Source organism: Scophthalmus maximus, chromosome 3 (assembly GCF_022379125.1).
Source record: "Scophthalmus maximus strain ysfricsl-2021 chromosome 3, ASM2237912v1, whole genome shotgun sequence".
In the NCBI taxonomy this organism is placed as follows: domain Eukaryota; kingdom Metazoa; phylum Chordata; class Actinopteri; order Pleuronectiformes; family Scophthalmidae; genus Scophthalmus; species Scophthalmus maximus.
The window spans coordinates 19429148-19453366 of record NC_061517.1 but is presented as its reverse complement, the minus strand read 5'-3'; the positions used below and the strand labels follow the sequence as shown (position 1 = coordinate 19453366).

The 24219-nt window shown below is 42.6% G+C and overlaps 2 protein-coding genes across 17 annotated transcripts; one reads left to right on the top strand and one right to left on the bottom strand.

Moving 5' to 3' along the window:
* Window positions 1–883: 883 nt before the first annotated feature.
* Window positions 884–18044, bottom strand: sike1 (suppressor of IKBKE 1). 3 transcript variants are annotated; one of them, XM_035645268.2, is made up of 5 exons: window positions 17976–18044; window positions 2926–3031; window positions 2690–2832; window positions 2478–2591; window positions 884–1924 (listed from the first exon to the last, which is right to left on the bottom strand). In XM_035645268.2, exons 1-5 carry the CDS (start codon window positions 18027–18029, stop codon window positions 1796–1798), a joined length of 546 nt encoding a protein of 181 aa, XP_035501161.1. In that variant the 5' UTR covers window positions 18030–18044; the 3' UTR covers window positions 884–1795. The 3 variants fall into 3 exon arrangements, with proteins under 3 accessions (XP_035501161.1, XP_035501160.1, XP_035501158.1); XM_035645267.2 differs by lacking the exon at window positions 17976–18044 and adding an exon at window positions 5420–6512; XM_035645265.2 differs by lacking the exon at window positions 17976–18044 and adding an exon at window positions 3677–5111.
* csde1 (cold shock domain containing E1, RNA-binding) lies at window positions 5245–23874 on the top strand. Of its 14 annotated transcripts, none has more exons than XM_035645257.2 (24): window positions 5245–5388; window positions 8010–8686; window positions 11046–11234; window positions 11854–12052; window positions 12197–12363; window positions 13183–13269; window positions 14030–14127; window positions 14211–14292; window positions 14668–14796; window positions 14911–15036; window positions 15160–15375; window positions 15526–15696; window positions 15783–15944; window positions 16133–16144; window positions 16443–16460; window positions 17308–17415; window positions 18378–18533; window positions 19784–19962; window positions 20071–20183; window positions 20290–20409; window positions 20506–20684; window positions 20836–20999; window positions 21099–21231; window positions 22315–23874. In XM_035645257.2, exons 3-24 carry the CDS (start codon window positions 11076–11078, stop codon window positions 22360–22362), a joined length of 2826 nt encoding a protein of 941 aa, XP_035501150.2. In that variant the 5' UTR covers window positions 5245–5388; window positions 8010–8686; window positions 11046–11075; the 3' UTR covers window positions 22363–23874. The 14 variants fall into 14 exon arrangements, with proteins under 14 accessions (XP_035501150.2, XP_035501154.2, XP_035501157.2 ...); XM_035645261.2 differs by lacking the exon at window positions 11046–11234 and adding an exon at window positions 9565–9817; XM_035645264.2 differs by lacking the exon at window positions 11046–11234.
* Window positions 23875–24219: the final 345 nt, after the last annotated feature.

Genomic DNA, 24219 nt, shown 5'->3' with positions numbered 1-24219 from the left:
ATACATACAGCATATGCTTGTCTTCTTCTCACTGAGCGGCGTATCAGTAGCTCCTCCTTTGGCTCTCAAACAGCCTTTGGTTCTTCATGGCAGGAGATGTGTGAGCCTTCCCTTTGAGTTTCTGTATCACATCCTTTCTGTTAGATTTGTCAGCTGCACCTTCACGCCGCCCATCTCCTGCTTCACCACATCCCGAGGCAGTGGCGTACTCAGGCTGTTTGAGGGGCCAAAAAATAAAGAGGGCACCAACTGCGCGACATGGGGCCCCACCAACGCGCAAAAAAAGCTATAATGCATCATGTACGATGAAATTGTCTTCTCACTTGGAAGAGCATTTAAGTGGGCACTTCATGAATTTTCAACCATGGGGGCACCAGGGGGGGCCGTCGCCCCTGCGCCCCACCCCTGAGTCCAACAGTGTCCCAAGGGTATTCTACTGGACTCACGTCTGGTGACTGGGGAGGCCGCTCACTGAACTCTGAAGAAGAACCCATTACAAAAGGATAAAGTGGGATCATAAAGGGATTTTCACATTTTCAGATATTATTCACATTAGCTGTGGCATTCAAACCCAGATTGATACATGACAGTAGTAAGTTTCCCAAAGTGTGCCAAGAAACCATTCCCCACACCAATACACCACCAACATCAGTGTGGGCTGTTGACAGCAAGAATGTTGGGTCCAAATTCAGACTACCATCTACTGTCAGTCACTGAGATCATACTTTAACATCTAATTGATGTTTCATGCGAAAGCTGAGACTCCTGATTCGTATCTGCATGATTGTATGCATTGTAATACTGCCATAGTTGGCCGATTGGTGTTCCCAGTAAAGGTCTTTGTGTTATCCTAGAAAAAAATAAAATCACAAATGCAAAATTATTGCATTTGTTACAAATTTATTTTTTAAAGTATTTGAATGAAATTTAGTTTGACACACATCAGTACACTGTCGTGAAGTCGTTACAGCATGTTCACCTTATTAACACTGATTTCCTGAGATGACAATATACAATTTCGGAGAACATACAAACAAAAAAAGTTGGCATATTTTGAAATTGATACCATTAAATAAAGATGTGCCATCGGCTAGGTTCATTTGAATACACCGCATCCAGATCTGACAACTAGAAAAACAGGTGTTAAAGACAACACAATCAAAGTAATAAACACGGAACTCATGTTGTATGTGAATTGTACAGTCAGACAAAAGGTATCAAATTCATAAGATGATGGACAGTCACATATCACACGTACAAATGTTCCACTGTGAATCGTCAGCAGGCAAAACTGTGAAACAGCCCAAAGTCATCATGTTGGCAAAGTCATTATCACACACAGCTTCGTACAACGGTGCAACCTACAAGTTGATCTCATCGTGACGTCATAATGGGGTGGTTATGAGCAGACTACGTGTTGTGAGAGTGAGTGAACAGCAAAGGGGCAACAAAGAGGTAGAAACTTTGTCCTTGACGGGTAAATTAATCTTTGGCAAAAAAACTAAATAAATCCCCTTCGCTTTTGCTGCCTCGGTATGTATGTGTGTATATATGTGTACTGTACATGTGAAACAGCTACCATGCAGATATACCCACTGGTAAATGCTTTGTTTAAGTGGCCTTAGCTACAGATGCTGTGTGGTCTGATTGCGTCCCACATTTTGTTAAAAAAAAAAAAAAATTGTAATTAAAATGAATACGGTGAACACAGTTGAAGAGATCTTCAACCCCTTTAGTCTCCTGCTTCTGAAGAACTCTTTTTCCGTATTCACAGTTCGCACTGTAGCTGTTCCGGTCACTCGTCGGACCCTGGTTCAGGGGACTGCTCTTGTGCTACTGTCGCTGGCTGGCTGGTTTCTTCTCTGGCCGTCTTCACAGAGCTCTTGCTGATGACCAGGAGGTCTCGCAGCTCCTTGTTCTCAACCTGAAAAGAAATTAAATAAAAAAATTGCTCATGTGCAATATTCAGTGAAAAATCTTGCATACAGTAACTCTAGTGGTATCTGGCCATGCAGACAATTTTTGGTTTTATAATTCCAGGTTTTGACATTTATCAGAAAATGCCACAAATGTTATTCAATTGACGACATGAATATGAAAAGTTAACTAGACATATAAGCAAATATATCTTTGTCCAAGCAACCGACGCAACTCAGAAATTGGCTCAGTGTCTGTAGAGCTCTGACTTTCATCTTGGATGTTAGACTTTGTTGTGGGAAGCCTCACTCTTAAGGTGAACTTGGAGTTGTGTACAGTAATTTCTCCCTCTTGTTGTCAACTCTCCTCTGGTCACGTGATCAGACTGCACGGAGTAGACACTTTCAGTTTGTAACTGCAGCTTCTCACAAAGTATTGGTAACTGGTATTTTACACAGTGGAGATTCTTTTATTGGACAGACGTTGGAGTTACCACTGATATGCACACATTAACTAAATAGGTTTCAAAACAACTAAGGCAACTCTTCTACTGAGCTCACCTCTAGTTGAGCCAGTCTCTCTCGAACAGAGCAGTAGTGCTGATCATCCACCTGCACCGCTCTTCTCATCACTTGGCCCATCTCGCATATTCGCTCCACCTGGTGCTGCACTTCCTGGAGAATGAGAATGCAAGGCATTTTTTTTATCCCCGAAAATCTGCACATTTTTAACTCTACCTCTGCAACTGTGTAATCCTATCCTATGAATGTACTTTTGCGTGGTCCTCGTGGAGGCTGAGCACAGGCTTGGTGTCCAGCTCCTTCTTCGCCATCATCAGCTGAAGCATCTGCTTGCGGTACCGACCCATGATCAACTCCAAAGCATACTGGTGTTCTTCGAGAGACAACCATAGTTCTGCAGAGACGGCCAGGAAGTGGGTTTGAAAAAAAAATCTATATATAAAACGGCAGTCATACAATCCACAGAAGTGATTGTGTTTATCTTTACCTTTATTCTCCTGCTGAAGCTCCTTGATTTGAGTATTTTCCTGAGACAGGAGAACGTGGGGCTTGTATTTGGTCAACTCCTGAATCTGTGAAGTGTCTTCTGTGTGCTGATGGCAGAGAGCAGTGAAGTGAAGCGGGGAAGAGAAGATAACGAATAGAGACTCGTTGCTCTGTTTAAAGACCCAACTTTAGAAGTGTTAGTACAGGACGTCACGATGCAGAGCAGTTGTTTCATTCCTAAATGCAAGTCTTGATTTCCATTGTAAAGATACAACCTATAAGTATTTTCCGATGTGTAATCTCAGCATCATAAACTATATATAATACACAAATGTACACAAGTCATACGCAATACTGAATCGCAAATGGTTTTTGTGACATCCAGACCCTAATGTACCATTTGATGATTATTAGTAATTATTATTAATGGTTGAGGTGGTTGGCTTACCACATATCTAACACTATATTCCTTGTGGTTGGCAGTAACAGACTTAAGACTCAGGGGCGATTGCATGATGACCAGAAAGAAACATTTGAGAAACTGAGGCCACATATTTGTTAAAATATAAAAAAATATTTTTCAGAATCAAACGTTTGTAATTTGGCACTTTACAAATTAAATTTAAGCCAGTTGTTGTTGTACCACTTGAGCGCGCATGCCAGTGAGCGGTGCAGCTTTAAACTCTCACGAACTTGAATGAAATCTCTGTGAGCGCGTTGAGGGCAGATGGAGACACCCCTCCGTGTCTTACCTTGTCTGGAAGGGCATTGCCCACCTCTCTCATGCTCTGCACTCTGTGGCTGAGGGCCCCGGACTGCTCGATCAGTCCCTCGGCGGCCGTGTCGTGCTCTTTCAGCCTCTCGAGAAGGGTCCGAGCATCGCCCAGCACTTTCTCTAACGTGCAGGCCATTTACTGGAAACTGCCTGAAAAGGATCAAGCGATCCCCGTACGTAATGCAACGTAAACAACGAGCTACTTCTTGACCGTGGTGTTAGCTTGCGCCGGGCTGTCTGGCCTTGGCTAGCCGAGGCAGCTCCGATGACTTTACAGCAACGTGTGCATAATAGTGTGGACCTTGGCAAATACTATCAGGTAGAAAAAACGAGTACATACGAACAAAAATAATCACTGTAGTTTGTTGACAGGTCTGTCGTTTCCGTGTGAGCAGCGAGACTAAACGACAACGTCACTTCCGTATTCTTCTTCTTTCTTTTTAATGGCGGGTGGTAAACTAGCGATACGGCGCATGACTGCCATCTAGTGTTTTGGAGTGTGGACCAGCGTCATCCGGCTTTGTTTATCATTTATTTATTCATTTATTTAAGGAATTACACTTTACTTGCAAATTGCTCTCAGTACTCTACCGTACAATAAGTAAATGTACAGCCAGGAACGAGGACAACAACTAAGAAAACTGAACAACAGGTTAAAGAATAAATTAAATAAACAATTGATACTTGATAAATATGTGGACAGGGGATGGTTGGATATGTACATTGAAGGCTATGTATACATATATGATATAGTGATTCTCTTTGCAGACTTGATTGTCAGTTTTAGTCTGTTGCTCTCCTGTTTGGTGGTTGAAACCTTCCCAGAAACCTGAAGGTTTAGATAATTAGATAGGCTAGGGTTGTAAAAACAAATCAAAAAAACAAAACAGCTATACAGTTTGGACAAAAACATAGGTAAGCTAGGTCATCCGACAATCACAGCCACAACAGCTGCTGAATTCACATTTCAACAGATCCATCTTGATGGCAACTGAACAGACTTAATCCGCGGATGAACACAGATGTCGACCTTGAGGCTGGGATTGTTTTATCAAACTAAAACAGTTAGGGTCTTAAAACTAGTTTTTACAACAACAAAAAATACAATAGACAGACATAAATACAGTCTATTAGATTGACAGACATCTGTCAAGGGGCTAACAAAATATCAGTGATACTTTTGCGATTGGACAGCTGTATAAAATGTGTCAATTACCAAGATGAGAATCATGTCATATGACATTTTCCCAACAGTCTATTTAACAATTGACTCTACTACACCACCAAACTGCAACGTGTGGCCTCAGAAACCCAACTGTGGGGGGAGAATAGTCACTGTCGGCGAATTGAATGAGGGGCCACGTGTTGACTTCTGATCCGTGTCACGCTGATGACTGTTTGCTGTCAAACACTCAAGTCAACCTCACATGTCTGATTTCACGCCCAGGAGGCAAGTTATAGAAAACACCACTATTGTTATTACGTTATCGTATGCCCAAAATGTCCCATGGGTCATTGCGAGAGACACCATCAATGTCGCTCGCGTGCATCTGCTCAGCGGCGGGTCCCTCCACTCCGAAGGCTCTCTGGTCGCGCTGTTCAAATATCGCGATAGTCGCCTCCTTAATCACTACGTAATGTGCCGTGCTGCTTCTAGCGGCGCTGGTGACAGTGCTGAAAGCTGTTGGGGTGAGTTTTCTTTAAAAAAAATTAATCTTACCGTTTCACTCAACAGTTCAGAATTTTTGTTGTTGCGATGTGTCAAGTTAGTCATTTTCTCTGTCATATAACGCGGGCGCTGAGGAGCGAGGGGGTTTATCCAGCGCCCGGTCATACGCAGAGCTCGGGCCTGGGTGGGGGCAGCCGTGTTTTTCCCCTCGCCGTGAATCACAAGGACCGAGTAGTCCAGCAAGCATGCTAGCTAACGGGAAGCTAACTCTAGCGGCGAGTTAGCATCGTGGACGGCCTAGCCACACGGCCCAATGTGTTCCAGTAGCGCGGCCCCGAGTGTCTGGAAACGTGCGCCGCCGAGACACCGCCCGTGCGAACGCGCTCGCGTCGACCACGAGCCAAGGACGAGACAATTTGACCGAACGGAGCCCGAGCTCCGCCGAGCGCTCGTCGTACGCAGCTTCTTTGTTGTCCCCGTCCTCGTGCGGCTAGCTCTCGTCGGCGTGTGCCCGCCCGTTATTTTCGTCGTACGAAGTGGAGCGACGCTGCCACTTGCGAAGCCGAGGACGATTTTTTGGGGGGATTTTTTTGACATCGACTCGCTCCAAAGTGGGCACAGCTCGGGCCGGGACTGATGCTCGAGGGTCGGTCTCCGTATTAGCTGCTCCAAAGAAGAAAAAAAACTCCGCTTCGGTCTGTTCAATTTCCATCTGTCACTACACCCGCCGGTGTCGCGAGGGAGAGAGCGATCGGTTGCTGCCCGGTTCTTCCAAAACAGTGATTTTTTTTTTTTTTTTTTAATTAATTTTTAGCAAATTTCTATCAAGTCGTCCATCACACGTGGGCCGGATTTGTCGAGGCACCAACTCGGTGCGTCACAATTGTCGAATAAGTTTCCACCAAGTGCACATATTTAAGAGCGAACCCGGCGGACGTTGAAAAGAGGGGGACGTCTCGCGCACGGGGCTCGGTCGTTCGTGTCGTGTACAGGAAGGACGCGGGCGGACCGCTCACTTTGCCCTAAAAGTTTCCGCCACTCGAGCCCCAGCGCACACCCGCCACGATCGAATAACTTGAGGCGCCCGACGTGCTGCTAAGCTGAGCTAGCTTGTGACGTAGCAACCCTGTCGCAGTGAATTAACTTCCTTTTAAAGGGTCGGAGACGCCCGGGGGGGGGGGGGGGGGTGTACTGGCTGTTTACGACTTTAGCGTTAGCGACATGCTAACCCCCGGTTCCGATCGTTCACACAAGGTCATCGCGACGACTGTTTGTATGCGTAAACCGTGCCCATGTGCGCTCTCCGACCCGACGAGCGATTCTGTAACGCGCCGTCGGTTCTTTGTGCACAGATCTCGGAGTTTGACATGGTTAAAAAAATAAAAAATAAAAAATAGCTTGTCGGGGCCTAGATGTGACGTTTCCCACCGTGTTGCCTGCCGCAACGTGCTGGATCAGGCCATGTTGGCAGCGGATAGCTAGGAAGTCACATGGTCGGTGCTGTCGGGGTGGCTTGTTGTCCGGGGCCCTGATCTGAGCTTCGTACCTGGGACAGTCCTGCTGACTGATGAGCTGACTTGTCGTTTGATACTCATTACAAAGTGCTGAACCGGGGATTGCAGTGGATGGACTTTATTCATTTTTTTCTGCGTCCCCCACTGCCGTGAAGGCAAAGCGGGGAGAGATAAAAACATCCAGCCCGTCCAGGGTTGTTTGCACACAGGTGTCGCTTCTGTTCACCCCTCCTGACCTTTAACCCACTACAACCCAAGCCGTCTTGTGACGGCTGACTTGTTTGTGCCATCAATGGGCTTGTTCATCTTTAGCTCTTCTGCTGGCCCGCCGCCACCCAGGCATTGGAGAGGAACACTGCGCTGCAAGTCCAGAATTGGACATTTGATATGAATATCAAGAGAGGCGCCCGCCCGGGATCCCGCTTGAGCATTTCTTACAACATCCTTCCTGGTAACGCGTGGGCAGACTCGTTGCAACACAGTCACAGCAGAGTAGATATCATGTGTCCGGTGTTGGCTCACCCAGCTTGTTTTTTTTCAAAGCAGCGTATTTAGGTCAAGAACACTGTGCTCTGACCTACTGATGGAGCCAGGTCCTCGGAGATCCGACGACAAATAATGCACACGTTTTATTCACCCCGTACATTGAACACATTTACAGTAGATGTGCAGAGAGTTTTTGGGACGCACGACAAAAACAGAGAGCCCACGTCCAAATGGGTGCCATAAATACCGTGGCTTGAGCGGCAGGTATGCAGAAGGACTTGTTGATCCTTGCCTGCTGGTCAGCTGCCTGGCATTATGGGCTGCATCCAGAGGCATCTGAGGAAAACCTATTTTTGTACTTTTGAGTCTGGGGCAAAGAATCTAGTGTTCTCAAAACAGTGGTCCTCATTGTTGCTCCCGTTTTTCATGTGACAGTATGTGGATTTCTTATCACTCCACAACGTAATTACATTTGATCTCTACCTCCTCGACTCCTTGAACCTTTTTTTTTTTTTCTTCTCTTTCGTCTTAACACAAACATTTTCTACGTGAAATTGTCGTCAATTAACATAATGTGAAGTCATAGTCATTGGTTTTGCTCAACCAATTAAATCTGCTTTTTTTTTTTTGTCCCCCAACAGTATGAAGTGAAAAGGAACTGAATTTTTGTAACATCCGGAACTGCTTCAAGTTCAGATCATCACAAAGTAACTGAAGATAAACCTCCTGAAACAAGCAAAGTCGCAACACCCAAGACACGTGGAGGGAAAAATAGGATCACTTCAAGGGTTCAATTCGCAAGAAGTAACCAAATCCTGAAACGACCAAAGAAGACTCCCATCAGCCCAATTGCAACACAGAAGAGAAGCAATCCTATGCCCAAGCATATTCGGAGAAGACGATAACTGATCTGAAACCAGAAGTTTGTGCCTACTCAACAGCTTTGACAAAGCACACGTCCCAACGCTGCTCTTAGCCCTCCTCATCCTCACCACACCTCCGACACACTGCCGGGGTGTGGAGTGGGCTGCTATCTGCTATTTTTTTTTTCCTCCTCCCCATAGTTCCCCCCTACACACTTCTCCCCTCTCTCCTCTTCCAACTGTTTTTCATTGTAAATTTTTCTAAGCAGTGTTATTGCACCTGCGTTTGCCTTTTTTTGCGCCAGATTTCTCCCCCCCACTTTTTGCTTTATGCAACCATCTAGAACTTGTGCCAGAAACGTGTAACAAGTGTGTTCAACTGTGTGCATGAAGAGATCTACAGGAACTGTATAGACATCGAGATCCAGACAATTACAAGACCCAAGACGACTAAGGTGGGTCTCAACTGTAATTCTCCTATAACATGAGACCTATTGTGTCAACTGTACATGTTCACTTATTATCTCTTGTCATGTTCTGAGTAATTGCCTCCCCCAAGTGTGTTTAGATACTAAACGTTGGCGTTGACTTCAGAAACTATTAATTTGTAAATTCCCTGTTTACACACATTACGTTATTATACAGATGTACAAAAACAGACTGTTCTGTTTGGCCAGCTGTGCTGTTATTGGACAGCAATGCAGAGCTTGTTTTTTCTTTCTTTTTTTTATCACTGAACACAAACAATGGTTCAGTTCATCCAGTTTAATCAACATTCAAATTGGACAAACAATGTGCAACTCTACTTCAAAAATGACTTTAATTGAAGCTTTCGATCTGGAGTTTTGGTCTCATCGATTAGTTTGGAGTTTGTTCATTAATGTTTATTTTTTAGCAGCTGCCTGGTTAGAAAAGAACCTTGTACATTCATTGTAGCACACCGTGGAATGCGTGTGATAAGTAATAATAAGCTAAAGATTTGATTTTGTCATGTTATTGACCTCTACAGCGATGTTTGCTAAAGATGACTCTTCTTAAAGCTTCACACGAGGCAGTAGTACTGAACCGCCAACTCCAAACCGTTTTGCCGGTTATTCAGTTTATTTCGAGAAGTGATTTGATTGCCTCCCCTCATCCAGCCCCCTCCTATTTTTTCTTTTGTCATTTTGAAGTCGAATCCTCCCTATTCTCCCCTTTTTTTTCCCCTTTTTTTTTTTACTCCCTCCCTAGGGGATAAAAGCCCACACCTATTTTCTTTGTTGGTGACACTTGGCACACTGGCTGAACCTATCTGCCTTACCAGTTATGTTTGTTCCTCTCTTCACCCTTGCAGACATCCAGCGGTGTATCATTGGGTGGTTACATAAAAATAGTACTTAACAGTCCAGCAAAAAAAAAAAAAAAAAATCATCAAGTTCAGCAAGTGCTCAAGCAAGGTTGGTCCGAGTTTATGGGAAAATATGGGCAGCCCCTGGAAAGGCTTTGTTGAGTTTACCTTGCCTGCGTCGCCACCCACCGCGTTTGTTAGCGCTGACCTGGGCAGCACCTCCCCTGTCGGACTCAGCCTGTCGCCATATGGCCGATCCGTAAGTCTCACCTTCCCACGTCTTTTCTACGTGCCCCCACCCCATCGAACACCCATCCACCCACCTTGCCCTGCATCTCTGCTGTGAATGGCCTAACTTTCATCCTCTTTGGGCTCCCGAGTCTAGCCTCTACGCAGTTATATAGTGTTGCAGGGTGAGGGGTGTTCTGCTGTTAAGACTGCAGACATTTTGCGCTTTTTACAAGTCGTACAAGTACAGCATTTTTTTCCCCATCTCCCCCAAATTTTTACTTTGCATCACATCCTGTTAACACTACATAACAGTTGGTCCCTAGGAAAAACAAAAATTACTAAAATTGTTATTATTTTAAAATTCATGCCCATCAAAACTGAACTAAACCCTTTCATTATCTCTGAGACATACGTTTTGTATGTGGATGTTTAAGAGAAATCACTGCACGGGCAACCAAACCAAATGTTCCTGCAAGCTTCCTGTGTATTCAAGTCTTTAATGTCCCGTCTGGGCATAAATTAAAGTGTAAAAGACCTGCTAATGTCTCCTTTTTAAGAGTAGCTTGTCATGATAGTGAAGTACAGGACCTGAAAGAAGAGGCTGCCCTGGGACCCCCTTCATAACCCATAACCCATCACTAGCTCTCTTGTCCACTGTAGATGCACCGCTATTTGAACTGTCACCTGCATTTTCAGATTCTCCCATTTTCAGTAGTTTTATTTTTTTTTTAACATGTAAAACTTTTGACACTCCGCTTAAACCACTTTGCCTTGACCGTTTGTAGAGAAGTTGTTTGGGCTTTCAGTTTTTCATGTCTGCCTTCCCCCGAAGAACCGTTCCTGTTTGAATGCGCAGGTATTTTTCAACCACTGACCAGTGCTATTGATTAATGCTGTGATGTGAGATTTGTCTTGGTAATTTGGTGTCAGGGTTTCTCACTGGGTTTGAGTATTGGCGGTGGTTGTAATGAGCGAAGATAGGATAAAGAGGCAGCGGAGAAATCTTTGTGCAATCGCACTATATCGCTGAGATATTGTTTTTGAATGTGGAGGGCCCCCCAAAAAAACTGCGTGCCTGAGCAAACACTGAGCAGTGTATGAAATGTCGGCAGAGGAGCAAGGTCAAATAAAGGATACAGTGTCGTAAACCACCATGCTGGATAACTGGTTTTGCATAATGACAACTTGTGAGTGGTCAAAAATCATTAAATGCGATGACTATGCTCCTTCTCAAAGCTGTTGCCTCCTCCCAACAGCGTATTCGAGTCCTAACCCCAGTGTCAGAAATGGAAAGAGGCTCCTCTGAACCTCCAGTGGCTCGCAACACTGGCTCTGCCCCGTCCACCTCTACCGATCCCGTGCCTATCCCCCGCTCCTCCTCTATGTCTTGCCACCCCCACCCTGGAAGTAAAAAACGCAAGCGGACTCCCTTGTATCAGAGATCAGTAAGGGGGCATGGTTGGAAGTTCCCGCGTTGATTTTTTTTAACAGCCCCTGTCAACAGTTGCTGTCGTGTGACTTTCGCTAACCGCATGGTTTGTAGTTGCGTGAAAGTTCAACCAGGGTTAAGTGGCAGATTTTGACGAGGGCATTTTTACTGGTATTGCGTTGTAATCGTTGGTTGGTAGAGGACGGTGAACACGTGTCTGTCTAACCAAAATTGCATGATTTATTTGTCAGCACTTAGGTGGTTTGGAGCTAAAATCACTTGTAAAATTGAGTGAATTGTTGCTTTTAGTGCATGACACAAAGCAAACCAGGAGTTTGTTGCTTAGAAATGTTTCTTCTAGTCAAAGGTTTGAATTATCCTGAAAGTCTTTAAAACATTATCGGTGTGTTTATCCCTCTGTTAAGGGCCAGGTAGCCCCCGCAGGCTCTAATGTAGCTTTATATTATCTTTTTTTCCCTTCCCCACATGCTGTGTTAAGTGCTGTACCTGCATGTTTGAAGTGATTTTTTTAAGTTGGCATCAAACCCTGCATTAAATTAAAGCTACTTTTTTTATCTGCTTCACATTGATCCACTACTGAATGCAATTTAACACGTGCCTCTCCTCTTCCCCAGATGAGTTTTGACCCAGGAATGCTCCATAACAATGGGCACACTGCGTACGCCAACGGCACAGGACCTGGCATCAGAGAGACGGGCGTGGTGGAGAAGCTTCTGACTTCCTATGGGTTCATCCAGTGCTCTGAACGTCAGGATCGTCTCTTCTTCCACTGCTCTCAGTACAATGGCAACCTGCAGGAGCTTAAAATAGGAGGTGAGGCCTCAAACTTGTGCACCAATCCTCAACAATTCACCTCAGTTTTCACTCGTTTAAAGGAAAATCCAAACTGAAGCCGTCAATTGTGTCATTTGAAGTGTGCTAAGTGTTTTTGGTGTTCTCCCGCTCCTCTCTCCTCAGATGATGTAGAGTTTGAGGTATCCTCTGACAGGCGCACTGGCAAGCCCATAGCAGTGAAGCTGCTTAAGATTAAGCCAGAGGTGCTGCCAGAGGAGCGCATCTCGGGCCAGGTGGGGCCAGACCTGCACGCCTATCCCTTTACTGTGCTGCATGGTTATATTCATCCAGTTAAGGAACACCATTTTATTTTTGGTTCTGTCCTTGTCTGTCAACGTAACATTTATATTGCCCATTGTTTATTTTTGGGCAGGGGGGGAGGGGATATTCTAATGACACTGTAAAATTGTGATCCCCTCCAATCCTGCATCAAAAAAGAAAAAGAAAAAAAATAGATTTGTGAGACAGTTGAATTTCAAATTGACTTGTTAATGATGACATGCATGTTTGCTGGAGGCGTTGAATGTCTGAACAAATCTAGTCATCATTGAAATGCCCAGTGGGCGAATAACGATTCTAAAACAAATCCGACAAGTAACTTGCTGGTACATGACTGTAAAGAGTCAATGGGCCTCGACTGCTGCGTCATTAAGTTGAACTTGGCGGTGGAGGGCGGAGGCTTTTCCGTGCCAGGCTGTCGTACCTCATTGGTCATGTACAGTTCATAACATGCCATTGACGCCGCTCGTCTTGTAGTGCATTCACATAACAAAGATAACTTTATACGCAGAGTGCAGTGTGATTCCACAAAGCCGCACACTCATGCCGTTTCATTTGCTCACCGACTTCTTTAGTCAGGTTATAGAGGGTTTGAAACACTTACACTGAAACACTATCTTATACATGCAACTCTTTAGATGTTGCTCCACATCTCTTGACACTTAAAATACTTGTTACTCTTGACATTTATTTGAAATTCAGCCATCTCATCCATCATATGTGCAGAGATGTTTTGTTTGGGCTTTGAAATAATAATGAATATTAGGGCTAAGTTTGGCAAAAGCAGTGTGCTAATGTCTCCCATCTGCCATTTTCCTGCTCTGCTGTAGGTCGTCTCAGCAATCCCAGTGCACGGGGATGGAAAGTCTGCTCCCGTGCAGAATCCCACTGGCAGCGTTTGTTACGAAAGAAATGGGGTAAGAGAAGAAGTGTTAATGTATTAAAATTTTGGGGGGGATTTTGTACAGACATAACTCATAATAATTTGTTTGTGTTTGCTAAATGCTCATTTCTACATAAAGCCCGACCAATATATCGGTTGGCCGATAATATCGGCCGATATTAGCCATTGACAGACAGCGGCCAATATGTTTAGAGCCTGAGCGATATTATTGGCCAACAGATGTGCATTTATGTTTACATTTTAGGTAAAATAAATGTTTATTTTCTTAATTCAAGTTCTATTTATTTGGTTGTATTTATTTATGATAAAGTTTATGGTTAAACTAAAATATCAAGCCTCAATTACATTTCTGTCATAAAGGTTTGATGATGACATCTTTGGAATCATTGACAGATAAAAATAAAAATGTATATTTATATCAGCCGATGTATCGGTATCAGGAATCTTGTACTCCCTAATATAGATATATCGGCCCCAAAAAAATCTGTATCGGATGTGTTACCATATACTGTGGGGGGCTCAGAGTTGGCATGTGTTCATGTGTGGTTGTAAATATTTGATATTTCAGTTTTTTCCTTTTTTAATAAATGTGTAGAAACCTTTAAGATTTCTGGTGCAGTATAACAAAAAGTCTAAAGGGAAGTTACTTAATACACTCTGAATGCACAGCATGAGCTCTCTTATTTTTATTTAATTTGGTGGTCTTGATTGTGAAATGGTAAAAGAATGAATCGGTTTGTCCCAAACCGTTTGACACTGTGACTTTTCCACAGGAAGTGTTCTACCTTACCTACACTACTGATGATGTTGAGGGGAGTATCCACCTGGACACGGGTGACAAAGTCAGCTTTTACATGGACACCAACAAACAGTGGGTCTTCACACCTTGTCTGTATTACCTTGAGGATTCACAGCTTGCACCTGATTTAACTGTTCTCCCTGTTGTAATTTCAGCACTGGTGCGGTCAGCGCTCGTAACATTCAGCTTGTGAAGAAAAAGCAAATGAGGTGCCAAGGTGTGGTGTGCGCTACAAAGGTATGGTCCATTGCATGAACTTTTATCATTATTTTTGGCAAATTAGACGTAGTGTGATTATCTTTGTGATAGAAGACTCGGTCAAACTAAACGCGCTGTCCCGAGTCGTTTATAAAGAGAGATGCACTTTCCCCGACGACCTGGATTTAACCAGCCTAGCTACTTGTTTACAAGTAAAAGACAAACAGATCATAACACAATGGTTTCCACCATACAGGTGAATATAATATTAAAATATTACAATATAGTAACTTCGACCTCAATGTTTGCCAATCTGTTTTGTTTTTTTCTCCTACTCCAAGATGTAAACATGCCAAGTCCTACAAAGTTTCAATTTGAACGTGTATGTTCATCAACCATGTGTTTGTCTTTCAGGAGGCCTTTGGATTCATCGAGAGGGCCGATGTGGTGAAGGAGATTTTCTTTCACTACAGCGAGTTCAAGGGTGATCTGGAAGCTCTGCAGGCGGGCGACGACGTCGAGTTCACCATCAAAGACAGAAATGTAGGTGTTGTTCAAGCTTTATAACTTTTCCACCCACAAATACCAGACTGACTTGAATTAATTTGTATTAATGTGTTTGGAGCATAATTTAAGTTTTGTGTTCTTGTGCCGCAGGGTAAAGAAGTAGCCACTGATGTGAGGCTGCTCCCCCAAGGAACTGTCATCTTTGAGGATATCAGCATTGAGCAGTTTGAAGGCACTGTCGTCAAGGTCATTCCCAAGGTTCCCACCAAAAACCAGGCAAGTAGATAATAAATTTGTCACGTTGGATTCTTATGTTTCCATCCCTGCTTTTTAAATACATGACGACAACGAAGAACATAATGTACTTCTTTGACAAATCTCATCTTCCTGCTCCCACAGAACGACCCTCTTCCAGGTCGCATCAGTGCCCGGATTGGTTTCGCAGACAAGGAGCTGCCGTTTGGCGAGAAGGACACAAAATCCAAGGTGACCCTGTTGGAGGGCGACCACATACAGTTCAACATCTCCACCGACCGCAGAGACAAGCTGGAGAGGGCGACGAACATTGACATCCTCCCAGACACCTTCGACTTCACCAAGGAGACGCGTGAAATGGTAAGGGATTGCAAAAAGTACAAGTTACTGTGATTTTATTATTATTTTTCCCCTCCCTGAAGTGGTCCATTGTGTAATGCATCTACATTAACTGAACTGAAGTGGTTACATATTAATAGATAGCAATTGTGCTACCAAAACTCTTTCTAGGGGGTGATTGCGGCTATACGCGATGGCTTTGGCTTTATAAAGTGCGTGGATCGGGATGCTAGGATGTTCTTTCACTTCAGTGAAGTGCTGGAGGAGACCCAACTGCACATCTCCGATGAAGTGGAGTTTACTGTTGTGCCTGTAGGTCCTGTTTATAAGATTTTCGCCAAAGTATGTATTCTATGTTATTACTTAAGCAGGCACTTCATGAGTATTTGCATACAAGAAGTTGAAAGTAAATGTCCTGTCGTCACCAGGATATGTTGTCCGCTCAGAGGAACCATGCCGTGCGCATCAAGAAGCTGCCCAAGGGCACCGTTTCTTTCCATACCCAGTCTGAGCAGCGTTTTATGGGTGTGGTGGAAAAAGAAGTTGCAGTCGGCAACAAGAATGCCAGCCCCACCAAGAACAAGGAGAAGGTACTATTAGTGCACAGTTATGACAGATGTTATTTCTTCCACCCCCCAGTGCATTTAAAAAGAATAGCGTGGTTTCTCCACCCCAGCCTACTTCCTCTACCAATTTTTTTTCTTCCTTTTTAGTTCTAATTTTACTCTTTGCTTTCTCCTCCTTTGACCTCCTCCTGTTCATGCCCCTTGTTGGTTAGAAAAAAGACAAGGTAGGACTGAGACTTTCTGCATGAAGCCACATGATCATGTCTCTCAAAAGAATGAATTCTAGGCAAATTGTACAAATGTGTGTATATATATATATATATATATATATATATATATATATATATATATATATATACACCAATAGTTCACTAACATTAAAAAATGTATCCCTAGACCTTTTGGATGTCAAATTTAAAAGACAACTGTGAAGAAAATTTAGTTTAAAAAGATATGTTTTTCAAGTGTGATGCTGACCAGCCTTGCTTTCTTAATGAGTGTCTGTCTCTCTTATCCTTCAAGGGTAAAGTTGTAGAAAAGGTTGGTCTTTGCAGGCCTCTGGCCGACTGATTACCTCCTTTACCTCCTACAATGACAGCATGGTGTTTGTTCACCAATTAACCCTTAACATGGAATCATCCATTGTGTCAGTGAGCAGCAGGGCTTCACAGTTGGTAATTAAACACTAATCCTGATTACTAGAATGGCTTTGGGGAACAGTCTGTTTGAAGGAAAACGCAAAAAAATGTCCTTAGCATACATCAGACTTAAGCTCTTTTCAGACATGAACTCTAGAAAGTGTCTGGAAAATTGGGTCCAGACATTTCCTGGAGTTTGTCCTTTCACATACGTAGAACGCAGCAGGAGAGTGTCTGAGTCAGGTGCGTCAACATCAAAAGGAAGATCTCAGAACATTCTGAGGCGCCTGGTGGTCTCACCACCTGACCACTGTTTTTGTCATACCTTTTTGGGGATTAAATTAGGAAAAATGTTAATTTCATACTGTTCAGACTATAACTATGAATAATTGAGTATTGCAGGACTGTTCCCAATAGTTGAAACTACACTATTGATGGGTAATAACGCTCCACTGCATAGTAAGGCTGTAACTCAGAGGTGTCGCAGTAGACTAGACTCATGCTAACCAGCTGCTGCTGCAGCAGAGTGATACACTGGTGCCTCTCTCATGCTTGTGAGGGCTGTCTGCACACCATCTTCTAATTCACTGCATACCTGGAAACCTCTTATCAAATAATTTGAAACTGGTAGATTCAACAGATTTAGCTGAGATGGGTATATCATTGACGAGCGACTGCTGGGGCCAGCTGGATCAAACACTGGTGTTGCTCAGTTAATGAAAGTTTGATTTGTTCTCCCTTTTTCACAGGAATCTGAGGAAGGGGTTATTGCATATGAAGACTGCGGAGTGAAGCTCACTGTGGCATACCATGTGAAAGACCTAGAGGGAGGGGGTCACCCACTGGCTGGAGACAAGGTATCCATAGTAGTCCTCAGACTAAATGAAACCCAAAGAAAAAAAAGTAAACTTCTCACTGACGGGATTTACAAATTCTACTAATGCAGTATTTCCCAGAGGATTTAGTGAGACTATGGTGGGTGGTCGTCAGACCCTCTGGGGGTCCTGGGTCATGATCCCCAGGACAAAAATGTTGTACCTTTTTAAAGTTAGATCCATAAATCTGTTGAACTTTGATAACAAATTAGGAGGCTAGATCGATAAGAACTTTATGCTTGTGTAGAAAATTGTGTGCTGTAAAGAATTTAGTCATGAACACAAAGGTTGTATGGATATGAATGATGAGCACTACCATTAATATCCTAACAAACTGTCTGTTGAATGGACACGGACGACCCCCACCAGCATACGATTTCAAAAAAAGGGGAGGAAAGTAGCTTCTTTTGAAAATATCCTTCTCTGCGTTAAAAACAATTACAGCACAGAACAGAATCACAGAAAAAAGTAGTAAACAATTTCTGAAGAAATTGCGGTGTGCCTGCTTCCCTGAAAAATTGTGTTAAGAGGACAGTGCTTACCTTGTTAACGAATACATTGTTTTCTGTGGCTGTTTCGGCACAAGGCTTTTCCATGGTTGTTTAAAATATAAACAAAAAAAACAGCCTTAGTGTTGAGAAGCCGTCACAAATATCAAGTTTTCATTTGTAGTTACACACCACTGCGAGGGATCGGTAAAAGGAAATACTTCAATTAATGAGAGAAAAAAAAAAATCAGAAGTGGTGATTTTCTGTGATTTCAGTTTGGTGCGTGATTAGAATTGAGTGCAGTTTTAAAATAAAATAAAAAGTCAAATCAAAAAATCCATTATGATGCAAATGTGATGTAATTCCCGTTGATCGAATGATCAAAGGCATACACGCTCCTGTGATCTCATCGCATATAACATGTAGTGGATCCTCTCTTCCCATTTGAATTATAGCTGACAGATGCGAGACACTTGAACACACCTGAATTTCTCGACGAACACTTGCTCTTAGGAAAAATGGCAGAAACGTACGGCATGCTAGACAAAAGTGAGGACCTCCCCCTTCTGCGCCATAAGAAGAAAAACGTTCTAGTCAGGGATCCGCTGAAGGTGAGGGAGAACTTTGCCAACATTCCAGAGATGGCAGAGAAAACAGATTAGATTTTGTGGTACAGACTTTTCGGAGTGAAATGTCTCATAAGAAGGACATTATTCAGTATGAATGAGACTTAATAATTAAGTTTACGGTGGAGAAAGACAGTTGTATTTACATTACCTGGCATAATGCTGGCAGGGAATGGCTAAAGGAGTATGAATTCCATGTAAACGGGGTTGAGGACCATTTTAAGGTTTGAATGAAGTTTGTCGTAAGTATGAATGATGAGAAATGAAAACTGCTTGGGAGAAGTATGAAAATGTCCAAATCCTGTGTGTCTGTCAGGCTGCAGTAATCTGCTGTGTCCCCAACTGCAGTGAAAAGTTGCCATGGTGATGGCAACATTCATTCTCTGTGCCTACCTGTTTAAAATGTTGGTTTAATGCAGTAGTTTGTTGGCCCTCCTCTCACTTGGAGGCCTGTAGTGACAAAAGGGTATGTCTGTTTGCTTACATAGTCACGTAGGTCCCGTGTGAAAGAGCACAAAAATCCCTACGTTTTTATGTAAAATTGTATAATGAGAAATTTCAGTTTCCATCTCCTCTCCACTGTAACTTTTATTTCCCTCACTCTGGCTGTGAAAATTCCGATCAAACTACACACTAATGTTTAAGTGCGAGATGGGCTGAGAGAGTTTACATCAAACATTTTGAAAAGTTTAAATGGGATTTGAAAGTTGCAATATATCTTGAATGTCTGAAAGATGTGGAACATTTTAGGGGTTGAATGGAGCTTGTAGCTGAAAGTATGAATGAGTAGATAAGAATTGAAAAAACATGGAGGGTGAAAATGTACATTTTGAACGTTCCCTCAGAACAATCACGCCAAACGTTGAATATTTCCGGAAAGTATGACAGTTCTGAAAAAGTTGAATACAATTGAGCGTTCTGATGTTTGCAGGAAGTTTCTAGGTTGAACATTGTGGAAGGAGAAGAGGGACAAAACATGCTTCCAGCATTCACACCAATAATAATAGACTTGTAGAATAACATTTATGCTTCCAGCATTCACACCCAGTATGTTGCAATATATCAGATTATGTTTCCTCATATTTCTAGACAGGTATATGCTGGCTGGGTAATTAGTGGGAAACACTGCTGCTCCTGCAGCAGACGATCGCTGCTAATGTCACCCTCCTCTTGTGGCCAATTGCAGTGGCGATTCACGTTGTCAGTGCCATGAAAGACTCATGTTTGTCCTCTAGGTGGAGTTCTCCATCAACGAAGTGAAGCGGAGCGGCCAGCAGAGTGCCGTCTCCATCAGGGTCCTTAACCGTAACACCTCCAACGCCAAGCGACTGCACGGATTTGTTGCCACGCTGAAAGACAACTTTGGCTTCATCGAGACGGCAAATCACGACCAAGAAATTTTCTTTCACTACAGGTACGGGTTTCAATTACGCGATGCGGATTGTTCATTCATCAATGGCATCCAAAGATCTGTTCAATTATATTCAAGCCCCGGCTGTTCTGTGCTTTTTTCCCCCCTCAGTGAAATGTGTGGCGACTTGGACAGCTTGGAGCTGGGCGACACAGTGGAGTACACGCTGTCTAAGGGGAAAGGAAACAAAGTCAGTGCTGAAAAGGTTACCAAAGTGACTGCAGGTATGAGTTGGTTTGACTCTAGCTGATTTTATTTAAATGAATCATTTCAAAAAAAAAAAAAGTCTCTACAAATAAAATGTATGTCAAATATTGTTTCCCCTTTTAGTGAATGGCATCGGTGAGGATGTTGGTGGGACAGTGATGGTGGGGAAAGTCATCCGTCCTTTGCGCAGTGTAGACCCCTCCCAGACGGAATACCAAGGGCTTATTGAAGTCGCAGAGGAAGGTTGGTATCAAGTTATGATGATAATAGTACCTAATATTTACAGCACAGTTTTTCTGTGGAGAGAGCTAAGAAGTCACTCCTCCTTGGTTTCCTCAGGTGGAACGAAAGGCCCGAATTATCCCTTTGGCATCGTGGGTATGGCCAACAAAGCAGATTGTCTGCAGAAAGGAGAACTTGTGAAGTTCCAGCTGTGCACGGTTGTTCTGACTGGACAGAAGATGGCCTGTCACGTAGTCCCTCAGCGAAGGGCCATGGTGGAGTGCGTCAAAGACCAGGTAGTGATCAGTTTCTTTACAGTTTCACTTTTGGTTCAGATCACTTAGAATCACATGCGTCAGATGCTGGTGTCTACAGCACAATATATTGATGGTTAGTGAATGGCTACCAATTTTTTTTTTAAACTCTGTTTTATTTTCCTGTCCCCAGTTTGGCTTCATCACGTATGAAGTTGGTGAGAGCAAGAAGCTGTTCTTCCATGTCAAAGAAGTGCAAGACGGCCTGGAGCTCCAGACCGGTGACGAGGTGGAGTTCTCTGTTGTCCTCAATCAGCGCACAGGAAAATGTAGTGCCTGCAACGTACGCAGAGTCAGGTAGGCGCACAGTATATGTGTTTTTAAACTTTTTCAAGATGAAAAATGTTTGGTCCCGTTGTTGATCATGAATTCATATGATGCCCCCTGACGTTGCAGCGAGGGGCCTAAACCAGTGGCAACTCCTCGCCCCGACCGCCTGGTGAATCGATTGAAGAGCATCACGCTCGACGACGCCAGTGCTCCTCGCCTGGTCATCGTAAGACAGCCCCGCGGCCCGGACAACTCAAAGGTACGACCAAGCATGCTGCACATTTTGCCTGTACTCTGAAAGTTGTTCATACAGCTGATGTGCTATTTCCCTCCAATGTAATGGAAATGTTAAATATAGGTAAAACAGAGTTAAGTTGAGTGAAATTCACATCTACACCTACAGTATTGACTCAAATATTTATTTGAGGCATTTATTTCTAATTCCCTCTGGTAGATATGTATAATTGGACATATTTAAGTATGAAAACTTGTTTTTTATACTATTTTAGTTATTACATCACACTGTTAATACAAACTCAAAACTTCCCACAATCCTTTCAAATTAAAAAGCCTTTAGCATTTAAGCGGACAGAACCATTTCATTTCTTATCATGGCTTTTATTATGAAAGATTATATATCTTACACTATCACGGTTGGCTGAGACATTGAAACATACACCCACAATAATTGAAATAGGACAAAAATGCTTTTGAGAGTCTTTAAGACAGCAAAGTGTTGAAAAGCATGATTATATTGTTGTTAAATAGAAAAAAGATTTAAGCATTAAAATTGTACATTAGGTGACTTTGACTTTTATTTATTCGTGTTGACCTGTTTTTTAATCAACTACCAGTTTTGATTTGAGGTAGTAACGTAGTATACTGTCAATCAGAACTATTCACTGGGATTAAGTGCATTATCTGCTGTACTTGAAAAAAAAAAATCAAAATTCACTCATAAATGTCTCATAAATGTTAATTCACGTAAAAATCCCATCTGCGATCTTGCTCATCTGTTCTAGTTTTTTTTTTTAAAAATGTAATGGTCCACAATGGTCTAATACTACAAAATTCATAACAAGTTAAACTTTGAACTGCACTTAACCAAATATAGTTTGCTATGATAGCATTCTTGATGTCTCTTTTATCAATTTCCCACACATTGTGCCTCAAGGGCCAATGTTTAGACTTTGAAGTCTGTGCTTAGCTGTGGTTGTCTTGCGATGATCATTAATGACGAGAACCACATCATGTTTTATATTCTCCTTCCTTTAACCTTCAAATTTGAGTGGATGACTTGATCTCGCATCGACATTGATAAAGTTTGTCCTCTCCTGCACAGGGCTTCAGTGTGGAGCGCAAGACTCGTCAGCCTGGTGTCATCGACTGAGGCGCACAGAGCCCGCCCCCATTCAGTGTTGGTGGGACGCTCGCGCCGTCCTAAAAGGCAACAGCAGGAGATAAGGGAAATTGATTTGACACATGCTTGTACACACAAACGCAAACACAAAACATAAACACATACAGTAATCGGCATGTGTCCTCATTGATACCTGCGAGGGAACCGTTCTCATTCCACGGTATCCCTGCCTCCCATGTATGATGTACTTGATACGGAGTCCACACTGCAGTGTACATGGGATCTCTTGAGTGTGTGCGTGCGTGTGTCTGTGTGACGTATCCTAGAAGTGATTAGTGTGTAACGGAGGTATTTGTTTCTGAGGGCCCCGTCCCTCTAAATCAGAGTGATGATTGTGCGGCTGTCTTATGTCCCCCTCTCTCTTTTTGAATCTGCTTTGTCTGGAATTCTGCACCTGTAATCTGTCCAGTAGTTTGCCTGGGTGAATGAGTGCGTCTGTTTGGCATGTCTTTTGAGCTACTGCTCCGTTTTTGTTTTTGTTTTTGTTTTTCTCATATTTGCTCCTTTACCCATGGAAACTTAAACTGGTTTCATTAAATCACGTTTCCACCTTTCTGTATGCTTTCCTACAAAACATATATAAAGCAAAGCAAAGTTCCCTCCATAAGGAGGATCATATTTCTCATGTGCGAGCTGAAACTGACGATTCTTCTCTGCTCGTTTTTTTGAGCAGTTTTAAAATGCTTTATTGAAGAGCTGAAGTGAAAGCATGGTTTGTGTGATGTATGTGAATGTCAAAGTAGTTGATCTGATAGGATTTACTTTACCAGACTGGAGCCTTTAGATACCTTATTGGTATTCACATGCTCCGCTTAAGCAATTTTTCACGGGTGCAGAATTCCTCGTGGCATCTTATATCTGCAGTTCTTTTATACTATGTTTTTTTTTTTCTTTTCTTTTTTGCACATAGTTTTTCTTTTTTTTTTTTCATTGAAATTCAATCTGCTAATATTGAATTAAGTAAGAATAAGGTGCCTAAAAACTACAAGCAAAGTGAAATAAAAAAAACTAAACAAAACAAAAAACGACAAAACAAAAAAGGTGTATCCTGTTCCCAGCCAACCGCCAAAATATTCAGAACAATCTTAGGGTGGCTGTCTTTTCTAGTAGGAATAATACTGATATGCATCCCAAGCCTGTGGGTTGAACTATACTGTATGTAATGTGTGCTTTTTTTTTTTTTTTCCCTTAGTGAAAGTTCAAACTTCAGATATAATGAAACAAATTAACTTAAATAAGAAGAAAGGTAAAGTATTAGAAATTCTGTTTAAAAAAAAAAAAAAGCATTAAAATCAGGATTAGTGCTCTTGAAAAAAAATGGGAGGGTGAGCTATTGTGCCTCTGCACATTTAAGTTACAGTCAAAATTAATTTCAACTTACGAGATCGCCAGGGTTTCAGTTGAACCATCTTCAGAGGTTCTTATGTTCTTTTGTTAATGGTCTTGAATGAAACAATTGAATTAAAAGTTTTATGAAAATCACGAGCTGCTTTGTATTTCTTCTACCCTCCGAGAGAGGCTGCAGGTCTGCGAAGGAGACTTGTAAAGCATGAGAACAATTCTACTACATCGACCAATGTAATGCTCCAAAAAAATAAAATATAAAACAAACCAATTATAACAAAACCACAGATGCATGTGAACAGAAGCAGTTGCATAGAACAATAAAAATACATCATCCCTAGTTAGAGGTTTGCATTTTCACAAGACAGTCTGACATCTGACAGTGGAAAGCGGGGTTACATGTTTGTGGTTATGAGTCATATTTCCCTCTATTCAAAACGCACATATGGAAGCTTTCTGGCAGTTGGAGGTAAACCAATATCT

Excerpts from the sequence above, each read along its gene's own strand:
- csde1 (XM_035645257.2), top strand. The coding sequence starts at position 11,076 with ATGGAAAGAGGCTCCTCTGAACCTCCAGTGGCTCGCAACACTGGCTCT. Across the intron at positions 15,376-15,525 it reads CCAAGGAGACGCGTGAAATG|GGGGTGATTGCGGCTATACG; the intron begins GTAAGGGATTGC and ends AACTCTTTCTAG. Across the intron at positions 21,232-22,314 it reads GCGGCCCGGACAACTCAAAG|GGCTTCAGTGTGGAGCGCAA; the intron begins GTACGACCAAGC and ends TCTCCTGCACAG.
- sike1 (XM_035645265.2), bottom strand. The coding sequence starts at position 3,835 with ATGGCCTGCACGTTAGAGAAAGTGCTGGGCGATGCTCGGACCCTTCTC. Across the intron at positions 3,032-3,676 it reads GCAATGCCCTTCCAGACAAG|CACACAGAAGACACTTCACA; the intron begins GTAAGACACGGA and ends CTCTGCCATCAG. Across the intron at positions 2,592-2,689 it reads TCCACGAGGACCACGCAAAA|GAAGTGCAGCACCAGGTGGA; the intron begins GTACATTCATAG and ends CTCATTCTCCAG.